We start from the raw sequence: 27,662 nt of genomic DNA on the forward strand, positions 1-27,662 counted from the left end.
CCTCACTCACAGACCCACACAAGCCTTTGTTCTGACCATTTATTAGGGAACCTTCTCTTAATCACTGAGGGTGGGAAGAAGGAAGGAGGCATGGAGGCCTCCTCTCCCTCTCCTCTGCCCTCCCCCAGACCTCCAAGTCCCCTTGGAGGAACCACTGCTTCTCACTGCAGGCTGGGACCCCCAATGACAACAGGGTCTCTGACTGATCCCCAGGAACCCTGGAGTCCAGAGGCCCAGGTGGGGAGTGGACATGAAGAAGGTAGATGTCGGGACAGACTCAGGACACCAGGTCCCAGGGGCCAGGGACCCCTAAGCTCCAGGAAGTGGTGACAACCCTACTGGCCAACAAGGATGAGTCCTCAGCTCGAGGCAGGCTGGCCCGGGAGCCTGGGCTTCTGGGGCTGGTTGGGGCCGATGTACTGGAGAGGCACGTGGGTGGGGGTGGTGATCCGATCGGTGCCGAGGTAGGGCTGGAGGGCAGGGGGCACGAGCACTGAGCCGTCCTGGGGAGAGAGCAGGCCTCAGGCGGCTGCCCAGCCGGCCTTCCAGCCTCCGGCCCCCGCCTCCCACCATGGGATCCTCCCGCCGCCCCCGCCCCTCACCTTCTGCTGATAGCTCTCCAGGAGGGCGATGAGGAGACGAGGGACAGCACAGCCCGTGGCATTCACCTGAGAGGAGGGGACGCTCAGATCCAGGCTCCAGTGGGCCCAGGGGAGGGGCTGCAGTGGTGGGTCTCCGGCGTGGGGGTGCAGGGCAGGGCGGGCAAGGGTGTGGGCTCACCGTGTGTGCGAACTGCAGCTCCCCGGCCTCGGTCTGGAACATGATGTGTAAACGGCGGCTCTGGAAGTCCGTGCAGTTGGAAGCACTGGTGACCTGGGCGTGGGGGTTGGGGTGGGCTGAGACGATGGGCTGTGGGGAGCAGTGAGGGGGGTCCTCTTTCCCACCCTGAGGGCCCCGCTGGACAGGGGGCTCACCTCACCGAACCGGCCTCGCCCTGGCATCCAGGCCTCAATGTCAAACTTGCGGTAGGCGGGCAGGCCCAGCTCCTGTGTGGGCATGTCCAGGACTCTGCAGCCCCGGAGAAAGACAGGGCAAAGGGCAGTGGGTGAGAGGTGGGGGGGTGGGGTGCAGTGGGAGGTGATGGAAGGGTAGGAAGCCCCAAAAGAGGGAAACGGAGGTAATAAAGAGATGACGGTGGCAAAGGGGACGAGATGGCCAAGACACCGGGCTGTTTGTTCACCAGGGCTCTTCTTCCTTCTATAGATAGCAACAGCACCCCCAGATTTCTGTAATGGGTCACTCAGAAAAAAGTCCACCCTCCTCAGCCTCTCCTGAAAATGTGTGACTGACAGGGTGAGCGAGGCGGTGGGGCTCGCGCCGTCTGGTCACCCCCTTAGAGGGAAGGGGTGTGCCCTCTCCCCAACCTCCCCTTCCCACTGGAAGGTAAAAAGCCGTCCTGGGGCTTCCCTGGTGGCTCAGTGGTTAAGAATCCACCTGCCAATGCAGGGAACATGGCTTCGATCTCTGATCCAGGAAGATCTCACATGCTGTGGAGCAGCAGAGCACACGCGCCGCAACTACTGAGCCTGCGCTCTGGAGCCCGGGAGCTGCTACCACTGAACCCTCGCATTTCAACTATGGAAGCCTGAGCTTCCAGAGCCCATGCTCCACGAGAGAAGTCACTGCAAGGAGAAGCCCGCACACGGCCACTGGACAGCAGCTCCCGCTCGCTGCGACTGGAGAAAAGCCCGCACAGCAGTGAAGAGCCAGCACCACCAATAACAACAATAAGTAAACAAAACAGTATCTTAAAAAGCCATCTTGGACTAGGCAGATGAGACAGCACGCTAGGGTCGGGGAGTCACAGGAGGGAAGGGAGCTTGTCTTGACACTGGACTTGATAGATAGACATCCTATATACAATCCTAACACGGGCAAAAGGGGGCAGGGGAGAAGAGGCGGTGAGGGTTTTCAAGATGGGGGAGCACCCAGCCAGCCTTTCCCTCCTCCCCAACCCCTCACCCTCTGTCCCCGACCCCAGACCCCACCATCCATCTCAGCCCCTGGCCCCTCCCCGCACCGGAAGTGCAAGCCCAGCTCTGTCAAGATCTCCATCTGAAGGGACAGGAACTCCTCCAGCAGCTCTGAGCTCTGCTCCAGCCCGGGGCCTGTCACCCCAAACATCTCCACCTGGGGCAGGGCAAGGGGCACAGGAGTCAGGAGGCACTAGGCTGTTGGGGTGTCCCCGCCACAGTCCTAGCTATGCCAACCTTGGTGAAGTGGTGTACTCGATACAGCCCCCACGGCTCCTTCCCTGTGTCTGTTTCCGCCCGGTAGCAGGTACTGGAACAAACCATCCTGGCGGGGGGTGGGGTGGGTAAGTGGGGTCAGGGAGAGGACAGGGGATGTCACAGGTGGGGACAAGTTCTACAGGAACAAGGCATCACCTGATTGGCAGGTCCCTGAAGGCCACGGAGTGGTCCATGAAGTAGCCTGGGAGGAGAAGGGGACAGAAGGGGTCAGCCAGGGCCACCATCCATCCATCCACAGGAAACCTTTGTGTCCCTTCTGGCAGACACAACCTCATGTCAGGACACGTGGCTGAACAACCTACACAACTGTACGCATAGGCCCTGGGCGTGCAGCCATCACCCCCGGGATGCTCCTGGCTGCCCCCTTTCCCTCCCGCGCCGAGGACCTGAGGGGCTCTCGCCCTGCTCTGGCCCCCAGGTGCGCTCTCACCTGCAAGTCCTACCTCCGCTGTCCCGGCCAGGTTGAGGTCTTCAAAGCGGGAGGGGTCGATGTTGTAAATTTGGGATGGTTTGGCATTTGGTGTCATCCCACAGCCTTCCTGGGGAGGAGGCCAGAGGACAGGTAACCTCGGGGGGCCCCATTCTGTCATCATATCCCCTGCTCCTCCCCTGGAAGGAAGGGAAGCACCCTGCATGCATGTGCGTGCTCAGTCACTCAGCCATGCTGACTCCTTTGACCCCATGGACTGCCGCCCGCCAGGCTCCTCTGTCCACGGAATTTTCCAGGCAAGAAGACTGGAGGGAGTTGCCATTTCCTCCTCCAGGGGATTATCCTGACCCAGGGATCAAACCCACAGCTCCTGCATTGGCAGGCGGATTCTTTACCACTGAGCCGCCTGGGAAGCCCCAGATTCACCCTGAGTTCCCTATTATGACGCGACCCCTTCAACCCAACCCCAGGGCAGTTTCTTCAGTGGAGACAGGCTGGTCTTGCTGCCTGGGGCCCCCATAACATGGCCTGACACATGGCTGGGCATGGGGAACGGAGTCCTCACTTACAAACACAACTCCTCGGAGAAGGTCTGGCACCGTCATGGGGGTGAAGCCCTGGGAAGGGGTAGGGAAGGGGTGAGGAGCACAGCCAGGACCCCCACCAGACCCCAAGCTCAGGCCTGAAGAACGGACACTGCAGAGGGGACTAACAGCTCCCCCGTGTCACTCTGAAGCCCATTCCACTGCAGAGGACACTGAGGCAGGCCCGAGCAGTGGGCATGGAGCTGGCCCTGGGTGCTGGGGCCCTGTCACTGGGGCCTCCCGATGTCCTCACTCAGGTTACCATACAGGGCAGTGGAGGTGTAGTTCTCCGTACAGATGTGACTGTGTCCCCCACCAGTGAACACCCTCTGTGACTCCCAGTGCCCTCAGGACAGTCCGGGTCCCTCACTGTGACCAGCGTCCCATTGGTCGCTGCATGACCAGCCCTCAGCCCTTGCCGACCCCCCCAGTCTCAGCAGACACTGTTCTTTCCCCAACACTCGCTGTCCACTGCAGGCAGGCAGTGAGGGCCAATGGTGACAGGTGCAGGCTCTCGGGCGAGCCCCACACGTGAGCCAGAGGTCCTGGACAGTTCCTCCCTCTCCAGGCCTCAATTTCTCCATCTCTAAAGGGGACAGTAACAGCACGCTCCTCTTAACGCTGCCCTAAGAATGAAGTATGCCAATCATACACATAAGCTCTGAAAACAGTGACTGGAGTAGAGGCACCCCCTCCTCTCCACCTTGAGCCTTTGGAGCTCAGCGTCGATGCCACCCCCTCCAGGCAGCCCTCCCATCCTGGCCCATACCCGGTGGATGAGCTTGTTGAGTGTGAAGTTGACCAGGCCGTGCTGCAGGAGGGCCCCAGCCCCGCGCAGGTAATAGGAGCGGTGGCCAGACACATGGGACAGGCGCCTGGGAGACAGATGGGCAGACAGGTGGGGGCCTGTAGGCCAGGGCTGGTGGGGGAAGAAGGGGGACTCTAGCACCCCGGGGCAGAGGCCCAGCTGCCAGGCGGGAGGCCGGTCATCAAACATTCATGCCGGGCGAGGCCCTGGTGGTTCCACATCCCATGCTGAGCCCAGTGAAGTGGAGCCGGCAGCCAGCTGCTGGGGTGGGGGGTTGCTGAATGGCAGGGTCTGGGAGGGGGGGCTCACTTCTGACGGATGATGTCGAGTTTCTCGGCTATTTCCAGGTGGCCCCGGGGTTGGAAGGAGAAAGCTGTATATGGATGAAAAGCAATGGGGTAAGAGGAGAAGAGACAGGGAACAGGGGATAGAGAGAAAGAGGATTAGAGAGACAGTGGGGGAAGAGGGAGGGAGAGAAAAGGAGAGAGAGGGGAGGAGAAAGAGCCAGACACACACACACACACAGGAACACACACACACGAGACAGTGTGAGAAAGCCCAGGGCTCTACAGGCTCCGGCCACAGTCCCAGACCCCAGGAGCCCCCGCCCTCGGCCTGGGGTCCCCCAGCCTGGGCTATGGCCTACCTGGCTTGTCTCCAACCACATGGAGCACGCGGGCCTGGCTTTCGTCCCCGACAGGCTGTGGGAAACAGTGGGTGTCAGAGGGAAGGTGGCGCCGGACAGGGCCCTGGCCCCTGCCGCCTGGCAAGGTGCTCACCACGTCTGGGTGGGTCTGGTTGGGCAGCCTCAGCGCCCGCAGGTAGAACTGCTCTTCGAGCTGGGCCTCCTTGGGGTAGAGGAGTGTGAGCTGCTTCCGGATCTCCCGGCCACGTGCCCGCAGACTCTGATATTGGGGGTCCTGGGAACGGGACACGTGGGGTCAGCCCAGGAGAGGGTGGGGTCCTGGCTAGGATAACCTCTGTGGTGGACTTTGTTGCTTCTTCTTCAGGCTCAACATCCTGAATTTCCTTTCAGGAACCTCCCCTCACCACCTCGTGGCACGTCCACAAGGACATGCCTCTGGCTTGGCCTACTAGAACATTCCATTGCTTGGCCAAAGTGATTGGCTTAAAGACAGGCACGTGATCCAAGACAAACTCATGACAATCAGCCCCAGGGCTTTGTCTGGAAGTATCAAGAAAATGGTCCTCTTTGCACCAGACCTTGTCTTCCGTGCCCTCAAGGGGAGAAAGCTGAACCAAATATGGAGGAGCCAGGAGCTGGATCCAGCTGTACCTGAAGCCAGGATTTTTATGAATCAACACAGCCTGTTGTTATTTTTCTTACTCTTACTTGAGTTACGTTTTCCATCACATACAATGGAGACTGTATGACTGATAATGGTTATCTGTGCTGCCCACCCCCGATCAGGGACAGGATATCAACTCTCTGTAGTACCTGCTGCACTTGACTGTTGTCCTGGTTTACCTGGTAGAAAAGAGATGAGGAGGTGATTAGAGTGATGGAGTTGGGGATGAGGGGGAGGGGAAAGAGGGGTGAAAGGGCAGGGCTAGGGGATCTGAATTCCTTGCTCTGCCAGTGCCTGGCTGGACCCTCCTCCACCCTGTACCTCAGTTTCTCTATTAGTAAAACTGGGAGGAGGCAAGATAACATAACAGCAATCACACCCTGTAGCTCAGTTTAGTGCTGCCTCATGTCTAGCCATGGGCAGAGGACTCTCAGATGATCCTTTTTCTTCATAACCCCCACTATGAGGTTCGTATCAATGTGATTCCCATTTTGTTGATGAGAAAACTGAGACTCGGAATGGTAAAGTCTATGAGCATGCATATGGAGGCCTGACACCAACGGTCTTTGATGCTCGGAAACTTCTGTGTTCCTGAGCACCAGGGAATGCAGCAGAACTGGGTCTGAAAGTTGGGTGCCAACCAGAGTGTGCTCTTGGGCAAATCTCTTCCCCTCTCCAAGCCTTGGTATCCTGGTCTGTGAAATGGGCTGAGGGCAGGAGCTCCCCAGTCAGGCTGTTGCATGGTGTCCCCCAGATGATGAGCTAGGGACTTCCCTGGTGGTCCAGTGGTTAAGAATCAGCCCCAGGGATGCCTGGGCCCTGGACGCTTGTGGTGTGAGACGATGAATGTCCATATCCTTCAAACTCCTGAAACTGGGTTTCCCGTTACCTGTAGCCAGAGGCATCTTGCTGCCAGCCCCACACCTGCTCAGGACCCCGTGCTCACCACCAGGGCCCGCACTGCCTCTGTCACAGCCTCCTTCTCCTCCTCCAGGCTCCGGATCTGTTCCCGCAGCTGCCTCAGCTCCTGCCATGTTGAGATCTGGGATAAAATATACATAGAATTTTGCACATTAACTGTTTTTTAAGTGTACATTTCGGTGGCATTAAATACATTTATATTGTGCTAGCATCACAACTACCCATCTCCGGAACCACTGAACCTTCCCAAACTGAAACTGTACCCATTAGACATTCCTGCACCTGCCAACTACCATTCTATACTCCGTCTCTGTGGATTTGACTGAGACAAATCCAGAAGCCTCACAGAACTGGAATCACACAGTGCTTGCCCTTTTGCGACTGGCTTACTTCACCTAGCATAACGAATTTAAGATAAATCCATTTTGCAGTATGGGCTTCCCAGGTGGCTCAGTGCTAAAGAATCCACCTGCCAACGCAGGAGACACAGGGGTCGGGAAGATCCCCTGGAGGAGGAAATGGCAACCCACTCTAGTGTTCTTGCTGGAAAATCTCATGGACGGAGGAGGCTGGCAGGCTACAGTCCATGGAGTTGCAAAGAGGCAGACATGACTGATCAGCTGAGCACTCACATTGTAGCATGTGTCGGAATTTCCTTCCTTTTTAAGGCTGAATGTTATTCCATTGCAAGTATTTACCACATTTTCTTACAAGATTCTTTTTGATGTGGACCATTTTTAAAGTCTTTATTGTACTGGTCACAGTATTGCTTCTGTTTCACGTTTTGGTTTTTGGCCTCAGTGCTCGTGGGGTCTTAGGTTCCTGGCCAGGGATCGAACCTGCATCCCCTGCTTTGGACCATGAAGTCTTAACCACTGGATTACCAGGCAAGTCCCTACCACATTTTCTCTATCCATTCATTGATTAGTGGACACTTGGGTTACTTCCACCTTTTGGCCACTGTGAATAATGCTGCTATAAACACGAACATACAGGTAGGTATCTGTTTGAGTCCCTGCTTTTCTTTTTTTTTTTGGGGGGGGGGTATGTACTCAGAAGTGGGATTGCTGGATTACATAGTAATTCTATGTTTAATTTTTTGAGGAACTGCCATATGTTTGTTTCTTTTTAAATTAGCTTCTCTGAGCCTTAGTTTCCCCTCTGTTAAAATTGTGGATATAATGGCACCCATCTCATAGGGTTGCTGTGAAACTTAAAGGGGACTCATCTGCATAAAGCACTTATACTAGATTGGATGTATGGGTTGGGGGGGGCGGTCCAAGAGAGGACTGGGAGGATTTGGGGTCCCCATCACCCCCAGCATTTCAACAGAGTCTAGAAATATGGCAATTCCAGTCCTAGTTCACCAGCATGTAGTGTTATGTATGTGCTGGCCTTATGAGTAGTAGCACAGTATGAATGTGTGTGTTAGTTGCATAGTCGTGTCCAACTCTTTGCAATGCTATGGACTGTAGCCCACCAGGCTCTTCTGCCCTTCTCCAGGGAATCTTCCCGACCTAGGGATCAAGCCTGGGTCTCCTGCATTACAGGCAGATTCTTTACCGTCTGAACCACCAGGGAAGCCCAGTAGTATGATTATTAATATTCACTGCCTTATTCTCAACATCAGGTACAGAACATACGCACTCCCTAAATATGTTCAAAAACACATTCGTTCATAAAATAACACTACTTAACTGCCTGATCGGAGAAGGCAATGGCACTCCACTCCAGTAGTCTTGCCTGGAAAATCCCATGGACGGAGGAGCCTGGTAGGCTGCAGTCCATGGGGTCGCTAAGAGTCGGACACGACTGAGCGACTTCACCTTCACTTTCACTTTCATGCATTGGAGAAGGAAATGGCAACTCACTCGAGTGCTCTTGCCTGGAGAATCCCAGGGACGGGGGAGCCTGGTGGGCTGACGTCTATGGGGTCACACAGAGTCGGACACGACTGAAGCGACTTACCAGTAGCAGCAGCAACTGCCTGATACTTGTGGGGTAAGTGCAAAACTCTTCCTCTCACTCCCCAAAGGCAAGGGTCTCCCCTTACCCACTGATTCATATCTCTGTTCCCCGTTTTCCTTTGTGGCTTTACCATAAGCCTGGCAAGAGGCCTGAGCACAAAGGACGCGGGAAGACAGTGAGTTCCCAGCACGCTTTATGGACTAGGAGCATGATGGCTATATGGACAGTAGGGCCTTAGCACTCCGTGGTATCCGACACGTACCTAGGTGCCAGGCACAACACATTGGCTAAACTGGGAAGGAATTAAAATTCTTGCGATCAGAACGCCCCCTGCGGGACAGTATCTTGTAAGCCCATTTCGTCCGTAAAGCGAACAGCCAATAGGCAAAGCGGACCGGCCCCGCGGTGGTTGGGCCGCGCAAGCGCACTCACGATGCCGGGCAGATCCTTAGACCGCAACTCCCCCTTGCGGAGATCCAGCGCGCGCGCGGCATCTTCCGGGTATGCGCACAGTGATTCCATATCCAGCAGAGGGAGCGCGCTGTAGCCCTCACGCGCGTGTTCGTACAGGAGGTTCCGGTCCTGTCTCTCCGTAGCGAAACTTCTCTTGAAGCTCTGGTTACAGACACAGCCTCCTCGAAGCCGCAGGCCCCGACCAGCTACTAGAGGACCCAAGCGCCGCACTATGGACGCAGCCATCTTGGAAGGCGGACAAGGAGTCACGCACCCCCCTCGTCCCGCCCACTACTCATTTAGACCAATTACAAAGCTGCTGTTCTGCTCGAGACTAGCCAATCAGACCCTGGGAGGGGTGAAGCCCTTCTATGCCTCAAAAAAACACAATTCAATGAGAACAGTTGCCCGAGATTGACACTATCGTTGTCCAATCGTTCTCTGTTCCCCGCAGATCGAGCTAGAGATCGGTTTCAGCGTGTCGGCGGACCGGGCTAGGGTCGGTAAAGTCTACGGAGCTCGAGTTCTCCAAACCTCCGGGGTCTCCCCTCAGGTTCCCGTTTTATTCTGTATGTGAGCAGAGACTGTTGGCTCCCCGAGAGCTTATTCAGTGCAAGCCTAAACTTACGGAGGGACTTTCTCTTAGCAGCGTTAGGGGTTGCGGTTATACGGTAGAGGAAATTGCTTAGATTTGACCGGAAGGCTAAATAGGGAGGGTGGGGGAGAATTGGGGCTTCCATTGTGGCTCAGCTGGTAAAGAATCCGCCTGCAGTGTGGGGCACCTGGGTTCGATCTTTGGGTTTGGAAGATGCCCTGGAGAAGGGAAAGGCTGCCCACTCCAGTATTCTGGCGTGGAGAATTCCATGACCTGTATAGTCCATGGGGTCACAAAGAGTCGGACACGACTGAGTGACTTTAATTTCACTAAATAGGGAGAGTTGGGGAGAATTTGGACCCTACCCCAATGAAGGCCACTTTATCTTATCCCCTTATACAGGGACTCTGCAGGCGGTGGGATGTCTTGGTCCGGCCTTCTCCGTGGCCTTAGCATGTCCCTAAATTATGGTAAGTGGGGGGCTTGGGGTTCCTCTGGGTGGGAATTTGGCTCTTCATCGGACTGAGATGGAGCCATAGGGAGGCTCTGAGCAGGGGAGGAATGTATCTGACCCAGTGTCCACAGGGTACCTCTGGATGCATGTGGGGAGCAGACAGTAGAAATAGGGAGACCTGGGAGGAGGAGGACAGGAGAGTCCAGTGAGAATCAAGGGTAGACAGGACCAGGGTGGATGCTGTGGAGGAGGAAGGGGATTCCGATCAGTTGTGAAGTCTCAGTTGACAGAATCTGCTCATGGGGATGGAAGTGGGGTGACAGGGGGAGTAACACGGCCCAGAGACCAGCCTCCCCCCCACCTCAGAGGGTGGCTGTGGGGCGGTGTGTGTTAACGTAGATACGAGGCATAGAACAGTACAGGACACAGTGGAAACCTGTAAGTTAATTCTTACGAAATGCTTAAAAAAGAACCCGACACATGGTGATTGCTCCATAAATGTTATTAATATTACTCTCAGCCATGAGTACCCCCAGCCATAAACAAATATAGCCCTGGGAAGTACTTGGAACGGTGCCTCAAACAAAAGAGCGAGTGGCTGATGCTGTTATCTGTTCGCTGGGATAATAATCTCTCTTCCGCCCTCCTGGTGTCTCTCCAGGCCTAGCCCTGGCCCCCCGGCCTTGGGGCACGCGTCCCATGGCCACCCTGAACCAGCTACACCGTCGGGGCCCCCCGAAGTTTCCGCCTTCGAAACCAGGCCCGACGGAGGGCCGGCCACAGCTGAAGGGTGTGGTCCTGCGCACCTTTATCCGCAAGCCCAAGAAGCCCAACTCAGCCAACCGCAAGTGTTGCCGCGTGAGGCTCAGCACTGGCCGGGAGGCCGTCTGCTTCATCCCTGGAGAGGGCCACAACCTGCAGGAGCACCACGTGGTCCTCGTACAGGGCGGCCGCACGCAGGACCTGCCGGGTGTCAAGCTCAAGGTCGTGCGCGGCAAGTACGACTGTGGCCACGTGCAGAAGAAGAAGTGACTGTGGGGACCCGGTGGGTGGATCATCACTCAGAACTTTCTTTCCCTTGGTGCACCTGCAGTGCCCTGAGGAAGCAAGTCCAGCTCTAGAAGTAGCTGGTCTGGGTTCAAAGCCCAGCCCAGTGGACCCTTAACCCATAGGGGTCCTGGGCGCCCCTCTCTCAACACCGTTGGCTTCCATGCTGGCTCCAACAACCTCTTCTGCTGGGACAAGACTCTGTACTGCCATCTTCTGGGGAGGGGTTGCAATAAAGACCCCAGCCCCCAAGGTTTGTGACCTGAACCCTCTTGTGTGGTATTCACCCTCTTTGTGGTCTTGGCAACTGGACATCCCCCGGCCTCAATTTCCTTCACCAGAAAAAAAATAACTCCGCTCACAGTATCCCCTCTGTTGGATTTGGTGACGATTAAACCAGATGCTTTTACGTGTATAATAGCACGTGCAGTGACCGCTGTTACAAGCTTTGGAATCAGGTGGGCAGCGCTGAGGTCCAGTTCCCCTTCCTTCAGGCCAAGGGCCTGGACATGAAAGCCCTCCTGTCAAGCTTCCTCATCTGAAAAGTGCCAGTAATTGTAACATTGGCAGCAAAAGGGTGTTGCTGGGATTGGTTGGCGTGCATGGCTCTGCTCAGACACACACACCTGTGTTCAAATCCTACCTCCTCTGCCTCTTCCTTGCTCTGTGACTCTGGGTATATTTGTTCCCCACTCTGGCTCCATTTCCATGGCACTGAGAGTGATGCGGACCTCACCTGATCATGTGCTTGGCCAGGTTAGAGTTTTTTTTTCTCTGTTTTTTGGCCACACCACGCTGCATGTGGGATCTTAATTCTTCTACCAAGGATTGAACTCTCTCCCCTTGGACTGGAAGTGCAGCGTTTTGCCCACTGCACCACTGGGGAAGTACCGTGGTTTTAAGATTTGGGAGCTGAGCATATATCATTGGGCTCTGGAGCCCAACGTCTGGTTCAAGTCTGGCTTCCCCTACTTCCTGGCCAGGTGACCCTGGGCAGGCCTTTTAAACTCTGAACCTGTTTCCTTCTGGACCAAATGGCAGTGACAATGGGGTACCTCCCTGAGAACTGCTGGGAGAACAGCTGAGAACAGGCAGGGGAGCTGTTGGCTGAGTCCTGGTGACCCATCTGTGTTCTCGAAACTCACCCACTTCTTGCATGGCACTTAGCACCCCGAGGTTCTCACTATTGGAAATAACCCACATGGCCTTTTAGGGTCAGAGCTGGGGGCAGACAAGCACATCAGTTACAGATAAAATCCCCCATCAGCTCACACTCTGCACCAATTTTTTATTAAGCTGGCTTGTCAGCTGCACTCAGCTAGGGAAACTGGGAGACATCAGGGGAGCCTTGCTCCCGGAGTCCTTCTCCAAGTGGGCTCAGGTGTGGAGAAAAGGAGGCTGTCGTCTTGGCAGAAGGAGAGGCTGCCCGACACAGGGCCAGGAGGTGGGGGTAGAGGATACAGTTTGGGGGTCAGTGCAGACTGGGCCTTAGGAATTCTGAAAGAAATGGCACCTGTATGGCTCAGAGGAGAGGAGCTGTTGGGTGTGGTGCTGGAGGAGCTTGCATGGGCCCCACTACTGAGTCCCAGAGATTACCCCAAAGGAGAGGATGGGTTCCCTTTGAGGCCCCTGTTGGTCCCCCCGAGGACAACTCTGCTCCCTGCCAGCAATTGCCTTAACCCCAAAATACGCTGACAAGAGTCCTTGTCCAGGATTGTTAGCAGCATTCCTCTATTTTTAACCTGGGTTTGGCCTTTGCTTTTTGACTCAGTGGGTTCGATCCCTGGGTTGGGAAGATCCTCTGGAGAAGGGAATGGCAATCCACTCCAGTATTCTTACCTGGAGAATCCTATGGACGGAGAAGCCTGGTGGGCTACAGTCCATGGGGTCACAAAGACTTGGACACGACTGAGCAACTAACACATCAACTGATGGGATTTCCCTGGTGGCTCCGTCACTAAAGAATCCACCTGCCAGTGCAGGAGATGTGGGTTTGATCCCTGGGTCAGGAAGATGGCCTGGAGAAGGAAATGGCAATCCACTCCAGTATTCTTGCCTGGGAAATCCCATAGACAGAGGAGCCTGGTGGGCTACAGTCCAAGGGGTCACAAGAATTGGACACGACTTGGTGACTAAACCAGCATCAACTGATCAGCACACATGTGAGAAAGAAATTTACAAGTACAGTACAGGTCTCTGAGTTACTCTTTGACACTGCCCTGGGGAAGCAAGTGACCAGCCCGTTGGATCCCTGGTTTCTTGGTTGAAGCAGCAGCAAGTGGGGTTCACTGGAAGAGTGCCGGGAACAGGCCACACAGGACCTCCCCAGACCCTTCCACAGGCATCCTCTGGCTCCTGGCTGCAAAAGCCGCCCTTGATTGTCGTTAGTGTCCGGCAGATGGCAGTCTGTCCTGGAAGGCTGGGTCAGGCTGGTTAGCTAGGACAGGCGGATCCTGACCCTCACACTGGAGTGGGTCACAAGGGTGCCGTAGTGCCCCACCCAGGAACGCGTGTCTCTTCCATACTGCTCAAAAGACACGTAGCGGATACCCTTGCCAAAGTTGGTAAAGACGTGGGAGACCTGCGCAGGGAAGGAGAGGGAGGGAGTGAGGCTCCAGGGGCTCCTCTTCCTCCGCCTCCTTGACATATCGTCTCCATCACCTGACCCTGCTCCAGGCACTGGGGATATCGCAATGAAGAAAGCAGCCCAAAGAGCTCATCCTGGGACTTCCTTCTAGTCCAGTGGTTAAGAATCTGCCTGCCAAGGCAGAGGACATAGGTTCGAGCCCAGGTCTGGGAAGATCCCACATGCCCTGGAGCAACTAAGCCCGTGTGCTGCTGCTCCTGCTGAACCCACAAACCCTAAAGCCTGTGCTCTGCAGCAAAAGAAGCCACCGCTGTGAGAAGTCTATGCACTGTAACTGGAGAGTAACCCCTGCTCGCTGTAACTAGAGAACAGCCTTCATGCAGCAATGAAGACCCATTGCTGCCAAAAATAAATAAATAAATCTTTTCCTGGTGAAGCTGAGAGTCTAGATTCTGACACTGAAGACAGGGGGGGAAAGGGTGGAGGAAATTCTGCAAGTGGGTGGGGTTGTAATATGAGTAAGCAAGGGCTGCGCTGAGATGACATTTGAGCAGAGACCTAGTGGAGGTGGGGATCTGGAGGAAGAGTGGTCCAGACAGAGGAACAGTGCAAAAGCCCTGAGGTGGCCGCGTGCCGCAAGCAGAGTGAGGGAAGTAGGAAAGGGTGTCAAGGAGGCAGTGGGCAGAGCACGTGGGGCATTTGAGATGGGCCCCAGAAGAACTTCGGCTTCTGGCTTTTAATTTTTTGAGGCTATGCCACTGGGCTTGTGGGATCTTAGTTCCCCTACCAGGGATGGAACTTATGCCTCCTGTAGTGGAAGCACAGAGTCTTAACCACAGGGAAGTCCCTTGCTTCTGGCTTTTTTGGTAATTTTTTAAATTGAGCTGAAATTCAAATTCACCTAACATACCATTTAAGACTACAATTCAGTGTATTATTTATTTATTTTTTTTGCACATTTGTAATATTATGCAACCATCAGCACTATCTAAATCTGGAACATTTCATCACCCTAGGAAAAAACCTCAAATCCATTAGCTGTCATTTCCAATTCCTCCCTCCCTCTGTCCTCTGGCAACCACTAATCTATCTGCTTTTTGTTTCTATGTTGTTCAGTCACTAAGTCATGTCTGACTCTTTGCAACCCCATGGATTGCAGCATGTCAGGCTTTCCTGTCCTTAACTATCTCCTGGAGTTCGTTGAACTCATGTCCATTGACTTGGTGATGCCATCCAACCCTCTCATCCTTTGTCGCCCCTTTCTCCTCCTGCCCTCAGTCTTTCCCAGCATCAGTCTTTTCCAGTGAGTTGGCTCTTTGCATGTGTCTCTAGGGCTTTGCTTATTCTGGAAATTTCATATAAATGTTATCATACAATATGTGGCCTCTTTCATTTAGCACAATGTTTTCATGGGTCACCCATGTTGAGGTGTGAATCTGTACTTCACTCCTTTTTATAACTGCATGATAGGATATTGGCTTTTGTTCTGAGATGTAGCCTTGGGACGGTTACAGGCAGGTGAAATCTGTGGTCTGATTTTTTTTTTTTTTTATTCACTTTTTAATAGCTTTCTAGATGCTGAGTCTGTGTGTTGGGTTGGGATTGGAGGGAGAAGATCAGGAATTGAACCAGAAGACCAAAGGTTACTTTGATAAGTGAGGTATGATGACCATGACAGCTTAGGCTCAGGAGCCACTGTGGCTTTGAATCAAGCCCTGCATGCTTTAGGGTGAGTTTGGGTGTCACTTCCGTCCCTCAGTTTCCCCAACTCTAGAATGGGGAAGGAGCAAGGATTTTGGTTCACCACATGCATTCCAGCAAGGATTTTGGTTCACCACTGCATTCCGAGCAACTACAGCAGTGCCCGGTACACAGTAGGTGCTCAATAAATGTCTATTGAATAGGTCATTGTGCTAATGAAATAAATTAATGGGTAAAACTTTTGGACAGGCCTGTAATAAGGGCTTAATAATTGTTAGCTGTTGTTATTATAGATACAGATGGTGGTGCTGAGAGCTGAGAACTGAATTTGAGCAGGGTGAGAAGTGGATGTGCCCCTGGACAGGTCAAGGGTGGTGTGGAAGGCGGTCTGGACCCACCTGTCGGCAGCCTCTTTCAGTCCACTGAAGGACCGGGTTGGGTGAGGCCGAGAACTTGACCACTTCATTTTCATACACGTCCAGGAGGCGGACCCGAAGCCGGTAGATGCAGCCGCAGTTCTCCCGGGCACCCCACCTGCCAAGTGGTGGTGAGCCTTCACGTCTCCGCTACCCACTTAGGTCTCTGGCCTCCAGGAACTTTGATGATGCCAGGCCTGGGAACCTAGGGGGAGGAGCCTAGGTGCCCCTGAGGGGGAGCCAGAGCCTGGAGGAGGAGCCTGGGTGTTCCTGGGGTGGGGCCAGAGTTTGGGGCAGGAGCCTGGGTGTTCCGGGGTGGAGCCAAAACTTGGGGGAGGAGCCTGGGTGTTCTTGAAGAGGGGCCAGAGTCTGGGGGAGGAGTCTGAGTGTTCTTGGGGTGGAGCCAGAGCTGGGGGAGGAGCCTGGATGTTCCTAGGGTGGAGCCAGAGCCTGGGCTCGCTAAAGGTCCGTCCCTGCCTGGCTCTGCTACTATGAGAGCATAGCTTCCCTTCTTTCAGCCTCACTATGAAGGGGACACAGTAGCAGTGCCAGCCCATGGGAGTGACAGGGTGTGAAATGAGCCCCTTCTTTAGACCTACCACCTCCACCGGGGTGGCGGTGTGGGCAGGTTGCCACTCTTTACTCACCAGTCGGCCACACAGATCTCGATTTGGGCGCTGTCGAGCAGCTCCTGCCACACCCCTTCCATCACCAAGTCCACAAGCTGCCTCTTAAAGCACCATCTAGGAAGAGGGGGATAATGCGGGGTGGAGGGCCAAGAGTTCCATCATTTAAATCACAGCCCAGAAATCACCTCCTCCTGGAAGCCTCCCCTGACTATCCTGTCTGAAGCGGCCCCTTAGGGCTGCTCTACCAGACAAGACGTATAATGGGCTGTGGGCATCCCTGTTGGCCTCTCAGATTCCCCTCCATCATTCACTCCGCTGTGGCACCAGGAGGCTGGACCGTATGCAGGCTTGCCCCTTATATTTGTGGGGACCAGAACATGAATGCAAATAGAGGCACACCACAGTAGACATCTGAGCGAGAGTTCTGAGGTCTCCTCACGATCCAAGAGGCCCCCCGTCTAAGATTGTGTTGCCTGTATGGAAGGGTCTCCCTTCCCCTCTACTTCCTGTTGGGTCAGTCAGTGGGAAGCTTTAGCAGCAGATAGAAGGGAGAAGGCCATGGCACCCCACTCCAGTACTTATGCCTGGAAAATCTCATGGCTGGAGAAGCCTGGTAGGCTGCAGTGCATGGGGTCACTAGAGTCGGACAAGAGTGAGCGATTTCACTTTCACTTTTCACTTTCATGCATTGGAGAAGGAAATGGCAACCCACTCCAGTGTTCTTGCCTGGAGAATCCCAGGGACGGGGAAGCCTGGTGGGCCGCCGTCTATGGGGTTGCAAAGAGTCGGACACGACTGAAGCGACTTAGCAGCAGCAGCAGCAGCAGCAGAAGGGAGAAGAGAGTGGAATCAGGGTATTTATCCTCCTGGCTCCCTCCCAAGGGATCATAGTGGGACTTTGTGTCTCTCCAAGAAAGGACCCTTTCCACAGTGCCCTCTCCTCCCAGCTTTCTCTGTCATCATGTTTCAATAACTGTTTTCTCCCTTACCCCTGCCAGGCCTAGGGGTAATAATGTCCCTTCCCCCTAGCCTAGGGTCCTGCAGTATCTCTTGTGGTCTGCCTGTACCTTTGTAAATAGTCCTTCTTGAATTTCAATGTGCCATAATAACAGAAATAGTGATTTATCATGAGAACTGATAAACTGACCAGAACAGAGTGCTCAAGGACACATCTAGCTATGTATGGGAACTTCATAAACGATGGAGGTGGCGCTGACATTCCATGGTGAAAGAAAGGATTCTTTAGTACATGGTGTTGGGAAAACTGGCTCAGTATATAGAGGGAAAAACAAAAAACTGGATCCTTACCGAACATCACATTCAAAGGTGGATTAAAGATCTAAATATAAAAGATAAAACTATGAGGTTACTAGAAAAGAGTAGAAGTGAACACTGTTAGGATCTAAGGGGAGGGAAGGATTTTTTAAACAAAATTTCAAAAACAAATTCTAAAGCAAAAAGATGAATTTGATCATATGAAAATAACAAAGAATACCATGGACACACTTAATTCATATGGTAGAGTGGGAGATTTCTGTAATGTCCAGGATGGACAAACAACTGACATCTAGAATATATAGGAATTCTTGTGTATCAACGAGAATAAGACATCAACCTTAATAAAAATATGAACAGGCAGGGACTTCCCTGGCGGTCCAGTGGCTAAGACTCCATGCTCCCAGTGCAGGGGGCCTGGGTTCCATCCCTGGTCAGGGAACTAGATCCCACATGCTGCAACTGAGAGTTTGTATGCCGCAACTAAGACCTGATGCAGCCAAATAAATAAAGTAAGTGGTAAAAATAGGAACAGGTAACTGACAAAAGAGGGAATTCAAAAGGCTGACAATTATTAGTCGAATGACTGAGTACATGCATGTGGGAAGGAGAGTGTGAACGTGGGTGAGGGTGAGGATGAGGACCGTAGGGTAGGGTTCCCCCTCCCTCGCCCCAGTGATCAAGGGCCACTCACTCGAACGAAGTCACGAAGCAGGTCTGGGAAGGAGCGCCCGGCATCATTATGAGGTTCTTTTCCACGGCCCAGCCATTCCCGCCGTGCTCCACCTCCCAGCCTCTGAAGCCCTCTGTGGGATGTAATAGGGTTAAACACGGGGGATTCGCGCTCCAGCTTGCCCAGGAGGGAGCCCACCACTATCTAATGTGCTCGGTCCACCGGCCCCTCCCTCCCAGCAGGCAGTCTTTGTGGACCCACCCCCCGACCGCCTCACTCAGCTCGGTGCATCCACTCAGCTTCTTCTCAGCCTCCCTGGGCCCAGTCCCCTGCCCTGCCTCTCTTAAATCTCTTGAACCACTGGACTTTAATTCTGGCCCCGCCCGCCCGGGGTGCTACCTCTGGGATCCTCCAGCCTTGACCCCGCCCATTTACTCAGTTCCCCTTCCCACAGCCTCTCAAAAAGGCCTGATAGTTCTATGCAAGCTCCGCCCCCTGTCAGAGCCCAGTCGGTTTCTCCCCAGCCCTCCCCTGACCCCTCACCCTTTAACTACTGCCCACTGAGTTGAGGGGACTTCCCCAGTGGTCCAGTGGCAAACACCCTCTTCCAACAAGAGAAGACTCCACACATGGACATCACAAGATGGTCAATACCGAAATCAGATTGATTATATTCTTTGCAGCGGAAGATGAAGAAACTTTTGACAATCAGCAAAAACAAGACCTGGAGCTGACTGTAACTCAGATCATCAGCTCCTTATTGCAAAATTGAAGAAAGTAGGGAAAACCACTAGACCATGCAGGCACGACCTAAATCAAATCCCTTATGATTATACAGTGGAGGTGATGAATAGATTCAAAGGATTAGATCTGGTAGACAGATAACTATGAATGGAGGTTTGTAATGTATAGGAGACAGTGACCATAACCATCCCAAAGAAAAAGAAATGCAAGAAGGCAAAGTGGTTGTCTGAACTGAGAGAAGACGAGAAGCGAAACGCAAAGGAGAAAGGGAAAGATACCCATTTGAATGCAGAGTACCAAAAACAGCAAGGCTTCAGCAATATGTGAACCGTGAACTTCCAGATGTTCAAGCTGGTTTTAGAAAAGGCAGAGGAACCAGAGATCAAATTGCCAACATCCGCTGGATCATCGAAAAAGCAAGAGAGTTCCAGAAAAACATTTCTGCTTCATTGACTATGGCAAAGCCTTTGACTGTGTGGATCACAATAAACTGTGGAAAATTCTTCAAGAGATGGGAATACCAGACCACCTGACCTGCCTCTTGAGAAACCTATATGCAGGTCAGGAAGCAACAGTTAGAACTGGACATGGAACAACAGACTGGTTCCAAATAGGAAAAAGAGTACGTCAAGGCTGTATATTGTCACCCTGCTTATTTAACTTATACACAGAGTACATCATGAGAAATGCTGGGTTGGAAGAAGCACAAGCTGGAATCAAGATTGCCGGGAGAAATATCAATAACCTCAGATATACAGATGACACCACCCTTATGGCAGAAAGTGAAGAGGAACTAAAAAGCCTCTTGATGAAAGTGAAAGAGGAGAGTGAAAATGTTGGCTTAAAGCTCAACATTCAGAAAACGAAGATCATGGCATCTGGTCCCATCACTTCATGGGAAATAGATGGGGAAATACTGGAAACAGTGTCAGACTTTATTTTTGGGGGCTCCAAAATCACTGCAGATGGTGACTGTAGCCATGAAATTAAAAGACACTTACTCCTTGAAAGGAAAGTTATGACCAACCTAGATAGCACATTCAAAAGCAGAGATATTACTTTGCCAAGAAAGGTTCGTCTAGTCAAGGCTATGGTTTTTCCAGTGGTCATGTATGGATGTGAGAGTTGGACTGTGAAGAAAGCTGAGCGCCGAAGAATTGATGCTTTTGAACTGTGGTGTTGGAGAAGTCTCTTGAGAGTCCCTTGGACTGCAAGGAGATCCAACCAGTCCATTCTAAAGGTGATCAGCCCTGGGTGTTCTTTGGAAGGAATGATGCTAAAGCTGAAACTCCAGTACTTTGGCCACCTTATGCGAAGAGTTGACTCACTGGAAAAGACTGTGATGCTGGGAGGGATTGGGGGCAGGAGGAGAAGGGGATGACAGAGGATGAGATGGCTGGATGGCATCACCGACTCGATGGACATAAGTCTGAGTGAACTCCAGGAGTTGGTGAAGGACAGGGAGGCCTGGTGTGCTGCAATTCATGGGGTCACAAAGAGTCAGACACGACTGAGCAACTGAACTGAACTGAACTGAAAGAACAGCAAGGAGAGGAAAGAAAGCCTTTTTAAGTGAATGATGCAAAGAAATAGAGGAAAACAATAGAATGGGAAAGACTAGAGATCTCTTCAAGAAATTTGGATACCAAGGGCACATTTCATTCAAGGGATGGGACAGAAACCATAAGGGACTAATTGAAGCAAAAGAGATTAAAAGGAGGTGGCAAGAATACACAGAAGAACTATACAAATAACGGTCTTAATGACTGGGAAAACCACAATGGTGTGGTCACTCAGAGCCAGATATCTGGAGTGTGAAGTCAAGTGGGCCTTAGAAAGCATTACTATGAACAAAGCTAGTGGAGGTGATGGAATTCCAGCTGAGCTATTTCAAATCCTAAAAGATGATGCTGTTAAAGTGCTGCACTCATTATGCCAGCAAATTTGGAAAACTCAGCAGTGGCCACAGGACTGGAAAAGATCAGTTTTCATTCCAATCCCAAAGAAGAGCATTGCCAAAGTTAATGTTCAAACTACCGCACAATCCAATCAACTCACAAGCTATCAAGGTAATGCTCAAAATCCCTCAAGCTAGGCTTCAACAGTATGTAAACCAAAATCTTTCAGATATACAAGCTGGATTTAGAAAAGACAGAGGAACCAGAGATCAAATTGCCAACATCCAGTAGATCATAAAAAAAGCAAGGGAATTCCAGAAAAACATCTACTTCCGCTTCATTGACTACACTAAAGCCTTTAACTGTGTGGATCACAACAAACTGTGGAAATTATAAAAAGATGGGAATACCAGACCACTTTACCTGCCTCCTGAGAAACCTGTACGCAGGTCAAGAAGCAACAGTTAGAACCAGACATGAAACAACAGACTGGTTCAAAACTGGGAAAAGAGTACATCAAGGCTATATATTTTCACCCTGCTTACTTAACTTCTATACAGAGTACATCATGTAAAATGCCGGGTTGGATGAATCACAAGCTGGAATCAAGATTTCTGGGAGAAATATCAACAACCTCTGATATGCAGATGATACCACTCTAATGGCAAAAAGCAAAGAGGAACTAAAGAGCCCCTTGATGAAAGTGAAACAGGAAGTGAATAAGCTGGCTTAAAACTCAATATTAAAAAAACTAAGATCATGGCATCCAGTCCCATCACTTCATGGCAAATAGATGGGGAAAAGCGGAAACAGTGGCATATTTTATTTTCTTGGGCTCCAAAATCACCATGGATAGTGACTGTAGCCAGGAAATTAAAAGATGCTTGCTCCTTGGAAGAAAAGCTATGTGTATTAAAAAGCAGAGATATCACTTTTCTGACAAAGGTCTGTATAGTCAAAGCTATGGTTTTTCCAGTAATCACGTATGGATGTGAGAGCTGGATCATAAAGAAGGCTGAGTGCTGAAGATTTCATGTTTTCGAATTGTGGTGCTGAAGAAGACTCTTGAGAGTCCCTTGGACTGCAAAATCAAACCAGTCAATCCTAAAGGAAATCAACCCTGAATATTCATTGGAAGGACTGATGCTGAAGCTCCAATACTTCGGCCACCTAATGGGAAGACCCGACTCATTGGGAAAAACCCTGATGCTGGGAAAGCTTGAGGGCAGGAGGAGAAGGGGACGACAGTGGATGAGATAGTTGGATAGCGTCACCGACTCAATGGATGAGTTTGAGGAAATTCCAGGAGATGGTGAAGGACAGGGAAGCCTGGCGTGCTGCAGTCCACGGGGTCACAATGAGTTGGACATGATTTAGTGACTGAACAACTGAGTCTACAGTTCCAGCAGAGCGTCACCTCTGCCACAGCTCCGCCCCTTGGCGCCTCCTCCTCTGTCTTGCCAACCAATTTGTACTCCGTCCATTGAAGCTCCAATTCTTTGGCCACCTGATGCCAAAGCCGATGCATTGGAAAAGACCCTGATGCTGGGAAAGATTGAAGGTAGGAGGAGAAGGGCATGACGTAAGACGAGATGTTTGGAAGGCATCACTGACTCAATGGACATGAGTTTGAGCAAGCTCCGGAGATGATGAAGGACAGGGAGGCCTGGCGTCCTGCAGTCCATGGGACCGCAAACAGTTGGACAGGAGCGAGCAACTGAACAACACTGCCCACAGTCCCTGGCTCCTCCCACTCAGTCTGTACCTTCCCAGCTCCTCCCTGGCCTCGCCCACCCAGTTTGTCAAGGACTATGTCCCTTGGCTCCCGGCCCCGCCCACCCACCCCTGGGGTCTCTTCGGTCCCACCCGTGACCCCGCCCCTCCCCTCGGCCCCACCCCCGGCACCCACGCTCTCCGCAGGAGTTGAAGATGAGGTTGCGGCCTAGGGGCGCTCTCAGGCAGTAGCGCGCCAGAGCGCATAGCGGGAACTCCTCCTCATCCTCGCTGTTGGGCGGGCAGCGCTGGGCCACTGAATAGAGGGCGCGGCCCTCCGCACTGCGGTCGCGAGCCAGCTGCAGCAGCCAGACGGTGGGCCCGTCCACCACGTCGCGCCAGGCGCGGCACACCGGGCGGCAGCGCATCACTAACGCGCGCGGGGGCACGTGGCTCAGCACCTGCACGAGCAGCTCCGGGGGCAGCGCGTCCAAGGCTATGGGCGGGTCCGCGGGCAGCCGCCGCCGCCTCGAGGGCCGGGCGCCCATCTCCGGCCTCCAGAGTCCTGCAGATAGAGAGGGGTCGGCGGGTTAGGGCAGCCTGGCCTCCCTCCAGCTATCCTTCCAGGACGCAAGGAGAGCTTAACCGTGACCTCACCACGTACACGGGCGACCGGGAGGCTGCCAGCTCCAAGAAATTCAGCATCTGGTTCCTGCCACTTGGCTCCAGACGGCGACCGGTTTCTCCCCAACTTTACCCCTTGACCAACAAACCCCTAAGCCTGATCATGACCCCAGGAGGGCTGCTTCCTGCTCAGGCCGGTGGACTTGTGTCAGGCTGAGCACTTTACATATGACCACACGCTCACTGAAGACCTATGAGAAAAACCCACAGAGAGGGAAACCATTCCCCAGATGTCCCAACTCTCTGGCCTTTGGAATCCATGACCTGTCCTCCTGCAAAATCCATTTCCTCAATCTCTTCGCTGAACATTCTTGTCACCTTCTTGCTGTAATCAGAACCCAGATGTCCTGTGACCCTTCCAAGTGGGTACATCTTGCTCCTTGGTACCGTTTTCAGATCATTCTCTCTCCCTCAAACGCCCCAGCTCATCAGGGTTGATCGTTTGTCAGCTTGTCAGCATAAACTGGTGACCCAGATGACGACTCATCACTTCTCCATGATTTTAGCTCTAGACTCATTGCCACTCAGGTTGCTCTTATCAACATTCCGGGTGATTTCCAGATCCAGGTTGATGATCCTCCCGTCTACCATCCGGGCCTCTCTTGATCCCTGACCAGCTGTCCTCCTAGCCCCTTTCCTGTGGTTGCACCTACGCCTTGTCTCAACGGCCTCTTCAGAGCCTCCGTCTCAGGCTTCTCACTCTCCAGTCATCACCTCCTCTCTTTCCAGCTCTGTCCCTCCAGTGCCCCAGACCCTCCACAGTCCTGCCAACCCACTATGATCTCCCATCCTTTGTCCCTACCTCTTTTTCATTGCCCCCCCCACGCCATCAATTCTCAGTTCTTCTTTATCCAGCTTAAGTTCCTTGGTTAATCATTAAAAACATTTTTTGCGTACACCCTGGCCTCCTCTGGCTTCCTCCCACACATGACCTGGTTAAATCCAAGCCCTCCACTTACCTGTGCCTGTACTCACTCGGTTTAAAGCAGCTGAAGAACAACACACAACTCCACTGGCCAGCTCCACTTCAAGTTTGTGAACTTGACGCTCAAGCGTGCCTGCAGCGCTGTCTGGCAATGAGATTACATTTCTCTTATCCAGTAGCTCTTCCTCTCTATACATAGTTATTTCACACCTTCTCCCCTACCCTCCAACACATCACACTTCCTTCCACCTTTTCACTCTTTTCTTGCTTCTTCTTTTTTATTTTTGGCCATGTGGTATGGCGTGTAGGTTCTTACTTAGTTCCCCCTGAAGAGGTGGAAGCACAGAGTCCTAACCTCTGGACCATCATGAAAGCCCCTCCTTGCTTCTTATTTTGCAGGAAAAAAAAATCGATAGAAAGTGAATGTCTACAGACCCCCACTGCCCCATAGACCCTCCCTGCCCTCTGCTTTCCCGCCATAACTGTGCCTATTCCAGGCCACTGTCTCATAGTTCTCTCTCTCTGCTGCACCTTCAGCTTCCCTCTCTGAACTGGGTCATTCTCATCAGCCCACAGAGTCATCTCATATGAAAATGAATGAAAATACTCTTGATTCCAGCTCCCTTTCCAGCTATGACCCCATTTCTTTGGTCCTCTTTATAGTAAAACTTCTCCAAAAAGTTGTCACACTCACTGCCTCCATATGGCCTACTGCTATTCTTACTCAAACCTTCTCTAATCAGGCTTTGCCCTCCTTAAAATGTTAATTGCTCAGTTGTGTCCGACTCTTTGCGACCCCATGGACTGTAGCCTGCCAGGCTCCTCTGTCCATGGAATTCTCCAGGCAAGAATACGGGAGTGGGTAGCCATTCCGTTCTCCAGGGGATCTACCTGACCCAGGGATTGAACCTGGGTCTGCGGCACTGCAGACAGATCCCCTGAGCCACCAGGGAAGCCCCTCCTTCTCTACCCTGAAATGTCAAGGTCACCCACCAGTGACCTCCCTTGGTGCTGAACCAGTAGTCACTGTTCGCTCAGTCTTCACTTTGCTTGACTTGGTAACAGCACCTGACACAGGGGTCGCTCTGTCTTCACTTCACTCCTCTGAGCCACCACATCCCTCTGGACCCCTTCCGGCTGCCTGGTGGCTCCCAGTCAGTCTCCTTGGCTGTTTCTTCCTCCTTCCTCTGATCTCAGGGTCAGGGATTAGTCTTTGAACCTCCTCTATTCTCCACCAGTACTCACTCCCTTGGAGATCTCATCCACTCTCATCACCTCTCACCTGGACCATTGCTGTCTCCCTGCTCCTTTCCCCAACAGCCTGTTTCCCACAAGCAGCCAGGACAGGTGTGAACACCTGAGTTTGGGTCCAGTCCCTGCCTGCTCAGAGCCCTGCTGGGCTCCACTCATCAGGGTCAGGGAAAGGTGCTCACTGTGGCCCACAAGCCCCACGTGATCAGCACTTGTCATCTCCCTGCCCTCATTTCCCTTGCTCACTCTGCCCCAGCCATACCAGCCTCCATACCTCAGAGCCTTTGCACAGGCTGTTTTCATCACCTAGATCCAGAGTACTTCTTTGTTCACCTCCACACTTCCTTCAAACCTTGGCTCAGCTTCTCCACGAGACTGTCTCTGGCCACCATATTTACAATTTCAGGGCCTCATGACCATCACCTACTTCTCCTTCCCTTTTCCCTACTTTATTCTTTTCTAACACTCCTATCACACCACACACATAAGTACAGGCGGATTCTTTACCATCTGAGCCACCAGGGAAGCCCATATATTGATATAATTTACTTAATTAAGTAAATCTTCTGTACTGTCTGTTCCCCTAGCCACATTGTAATAATCACGAGGGCAGAATTGCTGCTGATTTTGCACACTGCACACCAGTGTCCACACCAGTGTGTGACACATAATAAGTGTTCAATAAAGAGATATTAAGTGACTGAGTGAACGAACTGTCACATCAGAAACCCACTTCAGATGAGGAAACTGAGGCATAACAAAACGAAACACCTGTATTTAAAACAAAACAAAACACCTTGGCAAAAGAGCTTAGTGATGAAATGCTGATTCCTGAGTACAGCCAGCCTGGGTTGAGTCCCAGCTAAGCCTCTTGCCTCAAGAGCAAATCTCTTCATCTTTTTGTGCCTCACTTTCTTCTTCTGAAAATGAGGGTGTTAACCATACTTCCTTCATAGGGTTGTTGTGAGAATGAAATGAATTAATATTGGTAAAGCACTCAAGAAATAACCTCCGGTATCTCGTAAATAAAAGTGATATTAATATATGACACTAAATTTAGTTGCAGTTATTATTACATACCATAAAAAGATGACGAGCAACCATTTAGCTATATTTCCATCTGGTGACATTTATTGGGCCCTTCCTAAACCACTGTGCTGAGCATTTAAGCTGCATCATTGCACTGAATTTCATCATTGTGTTTTAATGGCCAAAACGATCCTCGGAGGTTGCCCTGGGTTAAGAGCCTTCAATGATCTAATGCTTGTTATATCATCTAGTGCCAGTAAGTGCTCAATTCATGTCAGCCGTTACTATTTTAAAATAAATTGATTAACGTCTTGTTAAGAATTAAGCCTTTATCAGGCAAGCGGTCTGTGGACATGGCACAAAGCCTGACTCCGCTTTGCCCCCACAACAGAGAACTGAAGTTGTGGAGCCAGGCTTTAGAGACTAGAGTGTATTTTGCCCCCAGGTGGTTATTAGTTGTATTAATAATTAGCTGCAATTTACAAGTGAGTCCACGAGCTTGCCTGGCAGGGACATGAAACTCACCAGAGCCTCATTCCCTGGGTCAGCTCTCCTTAGGAATGTGCCAACTGCTGGTGAGTGCGGGATTTCTGGACCTGAGAGTGGTCCCCTCACACCACTAGGGCAGCCGGACTTCACTGGGGAGCAAGGACTTTCAAGTGATGTACTGTATGAGCCCCTGGGTATTCAAAATGCTTATCTGTGATACTCTCCTGAGGACCATGATGTGCCTTGTAGCCACCATGTCCAGCCCAGCTGAATGCCAGCTACTGGCTGGGTCAGAATGGCAGGTCACTGCCTGCTGCCAGGGTGTTTGGATGTGTGTGTGTGTCTGTGTGTGTTTAGCGGGGAGGATAATTGTATTGGTTGTCACAGTGACTGGGGGATGACACTGGTATTCAGTTTCTAGGGACCTGTGACGCACAGCAGACATCTTCTCCAAAAGCCTATAACAACGTATCCAATCTGACTTGCTCTTTTCCACTTGATCATTCTCCATTCACACCCCTCCCCTTCACATGGGCAGGCCTTTGGGACTGCTTCACTTTTCAGAGCATCACAGAAGTGATGTCGCTAAGGGGTTTTGGAGGTTGTGTTGTCTGGGGATGCATGCCTGGGGAGCCGTGAGTCCAGTGGTGTGCTCCTAAATGTTTAACAACGGACTCTTGGACTTTCCTGGGGATCCCGTGGTTGAGACTTTGCCTTCCAATCCAGGGTGTGCAGTTTCGATCCCCGATTGGGGGATCCATGAAAG

General features: G+C 52.2%; 3 protein-coding genes across 8 annotated transcripts in view; 1 reads left to right on the plus strand and 2 right to left on the minus strand.

Annotated features, from left to right (window-relative positions):
* Positions 1-25: 25 nt before the first annotated feature.
* SARS2 (seryl-tRNA synthetase 2, mitochondrial) lies at positions 26-9,032 on the minus strand. Of its 2 annotated transcripts, none has more exons than XM_019979477.2 (16): positions 8,766-9,032; positions 6,391-6,486; positions 5,594-5,623; positions 4,914-5,054; positions 4,781-4,835; positions 4,444-4,507; positions 4,096-4,201; positions 3,312-3,359; positions 2,743-2,851; positions 2,448-2,493; positions 2,271-2,358; positions 2,081-2,190; positions 975-1,068; positions 781-873; positions 603-668; positions 26-503 (listed from the first exon to the last, which is right to left on the minus strand). In XM_019979477.2, exons 1-16 carry the CDS (start codon positions 9,030-9,032, stop codon positions 360-362), a joined length of 1,557 nt encoding a protein of 518 aa, XP_019835036.1. In that variant the 3' UTR covers positions 26-359. The 2 variants fall into 2 exon arrangements, with proteins under 2 accessions (XP_019835036.1, XP_070627090.1); XM_070770989.1 differs by having other exon boundaries at positions 2,448-2,568.
* A 120-nt stretch (positions 9,033-9,152) lies between these two features.
* MRPS12 (mitochondrial ribosomal protein S12) lies at positions 9,153-11,300 on the plus strand. 3 transcript variants are annotated; one of them, XM_019979481.2, is made up of 3 exons: positions 9,153-9,285; positions 9,784-9,851; positions 10,497-11,300. In XM_019979481.2, the coding sequence occupies exons 2-3, from the start codon at positions 9,803-9,805 to the stop codon at positions 10,865-10,867; spliced, it is 420 nt and encodes a 139-aa protein (XP_019835040.1). In that variant the 5' UTR covers positions 9,153-9,285; positions 9,784-9,802; the 3' UTR covers positions 10,868-11,300. The 3 variants fall into 3 exon arrangements, with proteins under 3 accessions (XP_019835040.1, XP_019835043.1, XP_019835041.1); XM_019979484.2 differs by having other exon boundaries at positions 9,234-9,355; XM_019979482.2 differs by having other exon boundaries at positions 9,241-9,339.
* Positions 11,301-12,150: 850 nt separating this feature from the next.
* Positions 12,151-27,662, minus strand: part of FBXO17 (F-box protein 17) — a 31,947-nt gene continuing 16,435 nt past the window's right edge. For 2 of the 3 annotated variants that reach the window (XM_070770994.1, XM_019978239.2), the window contains exons 2-7: positions 24,162-24,272; positions 22,715-23,083; positions 18,185-18,296; positions 16,234-16,329; positions 15,569-15,704; positions 12,151-13,463 (exon numbers count right to left, since the gene is read on the minus strand). In XM_070770994.1, the coding sequence (XP_070627095.1) occupies positions 13,320-13,463; positions 15,569-15,704; positions 16,234-16,329; positions 18,185-18,296; positions 22,715-23,066 (840 nt within the window). In that variant the 5' untranslated portion in view covers positions 23,067-23,083; positions 24,162-24,272 and the 3' untranslated portion in view covers positions 12,151-13,319. The remainder of the gene's footprint in view (positions 13,464-15,568; positions 15,705-16,233; positions 16,330-18,184; positions 18,297-22,714; positions 23,084-24,161; positions 24,273-27,662) is intronic. The other variant, XM_070770993.1, reaches the window with a different exon arrangement.

The sequence above is a fragment of the Bos indicus genome, chromosome 18, assembly GCF_029378745.1.
Source record: "Bos indicus isolate NIAB-ARS_2022 breed Sahiwal x Tharparkar chromosome 18, NIAB-ARS_B.indTharparkar_mat_pri_1.0, whole genome shotgun sequence".
Classification (NCBI taxonomy): domain Eukaryota; kingdom Metazoa; phylum Chordata; class Mammalia; order Artiodactyla; family Bovidae; genus Bos; species Bos indicus.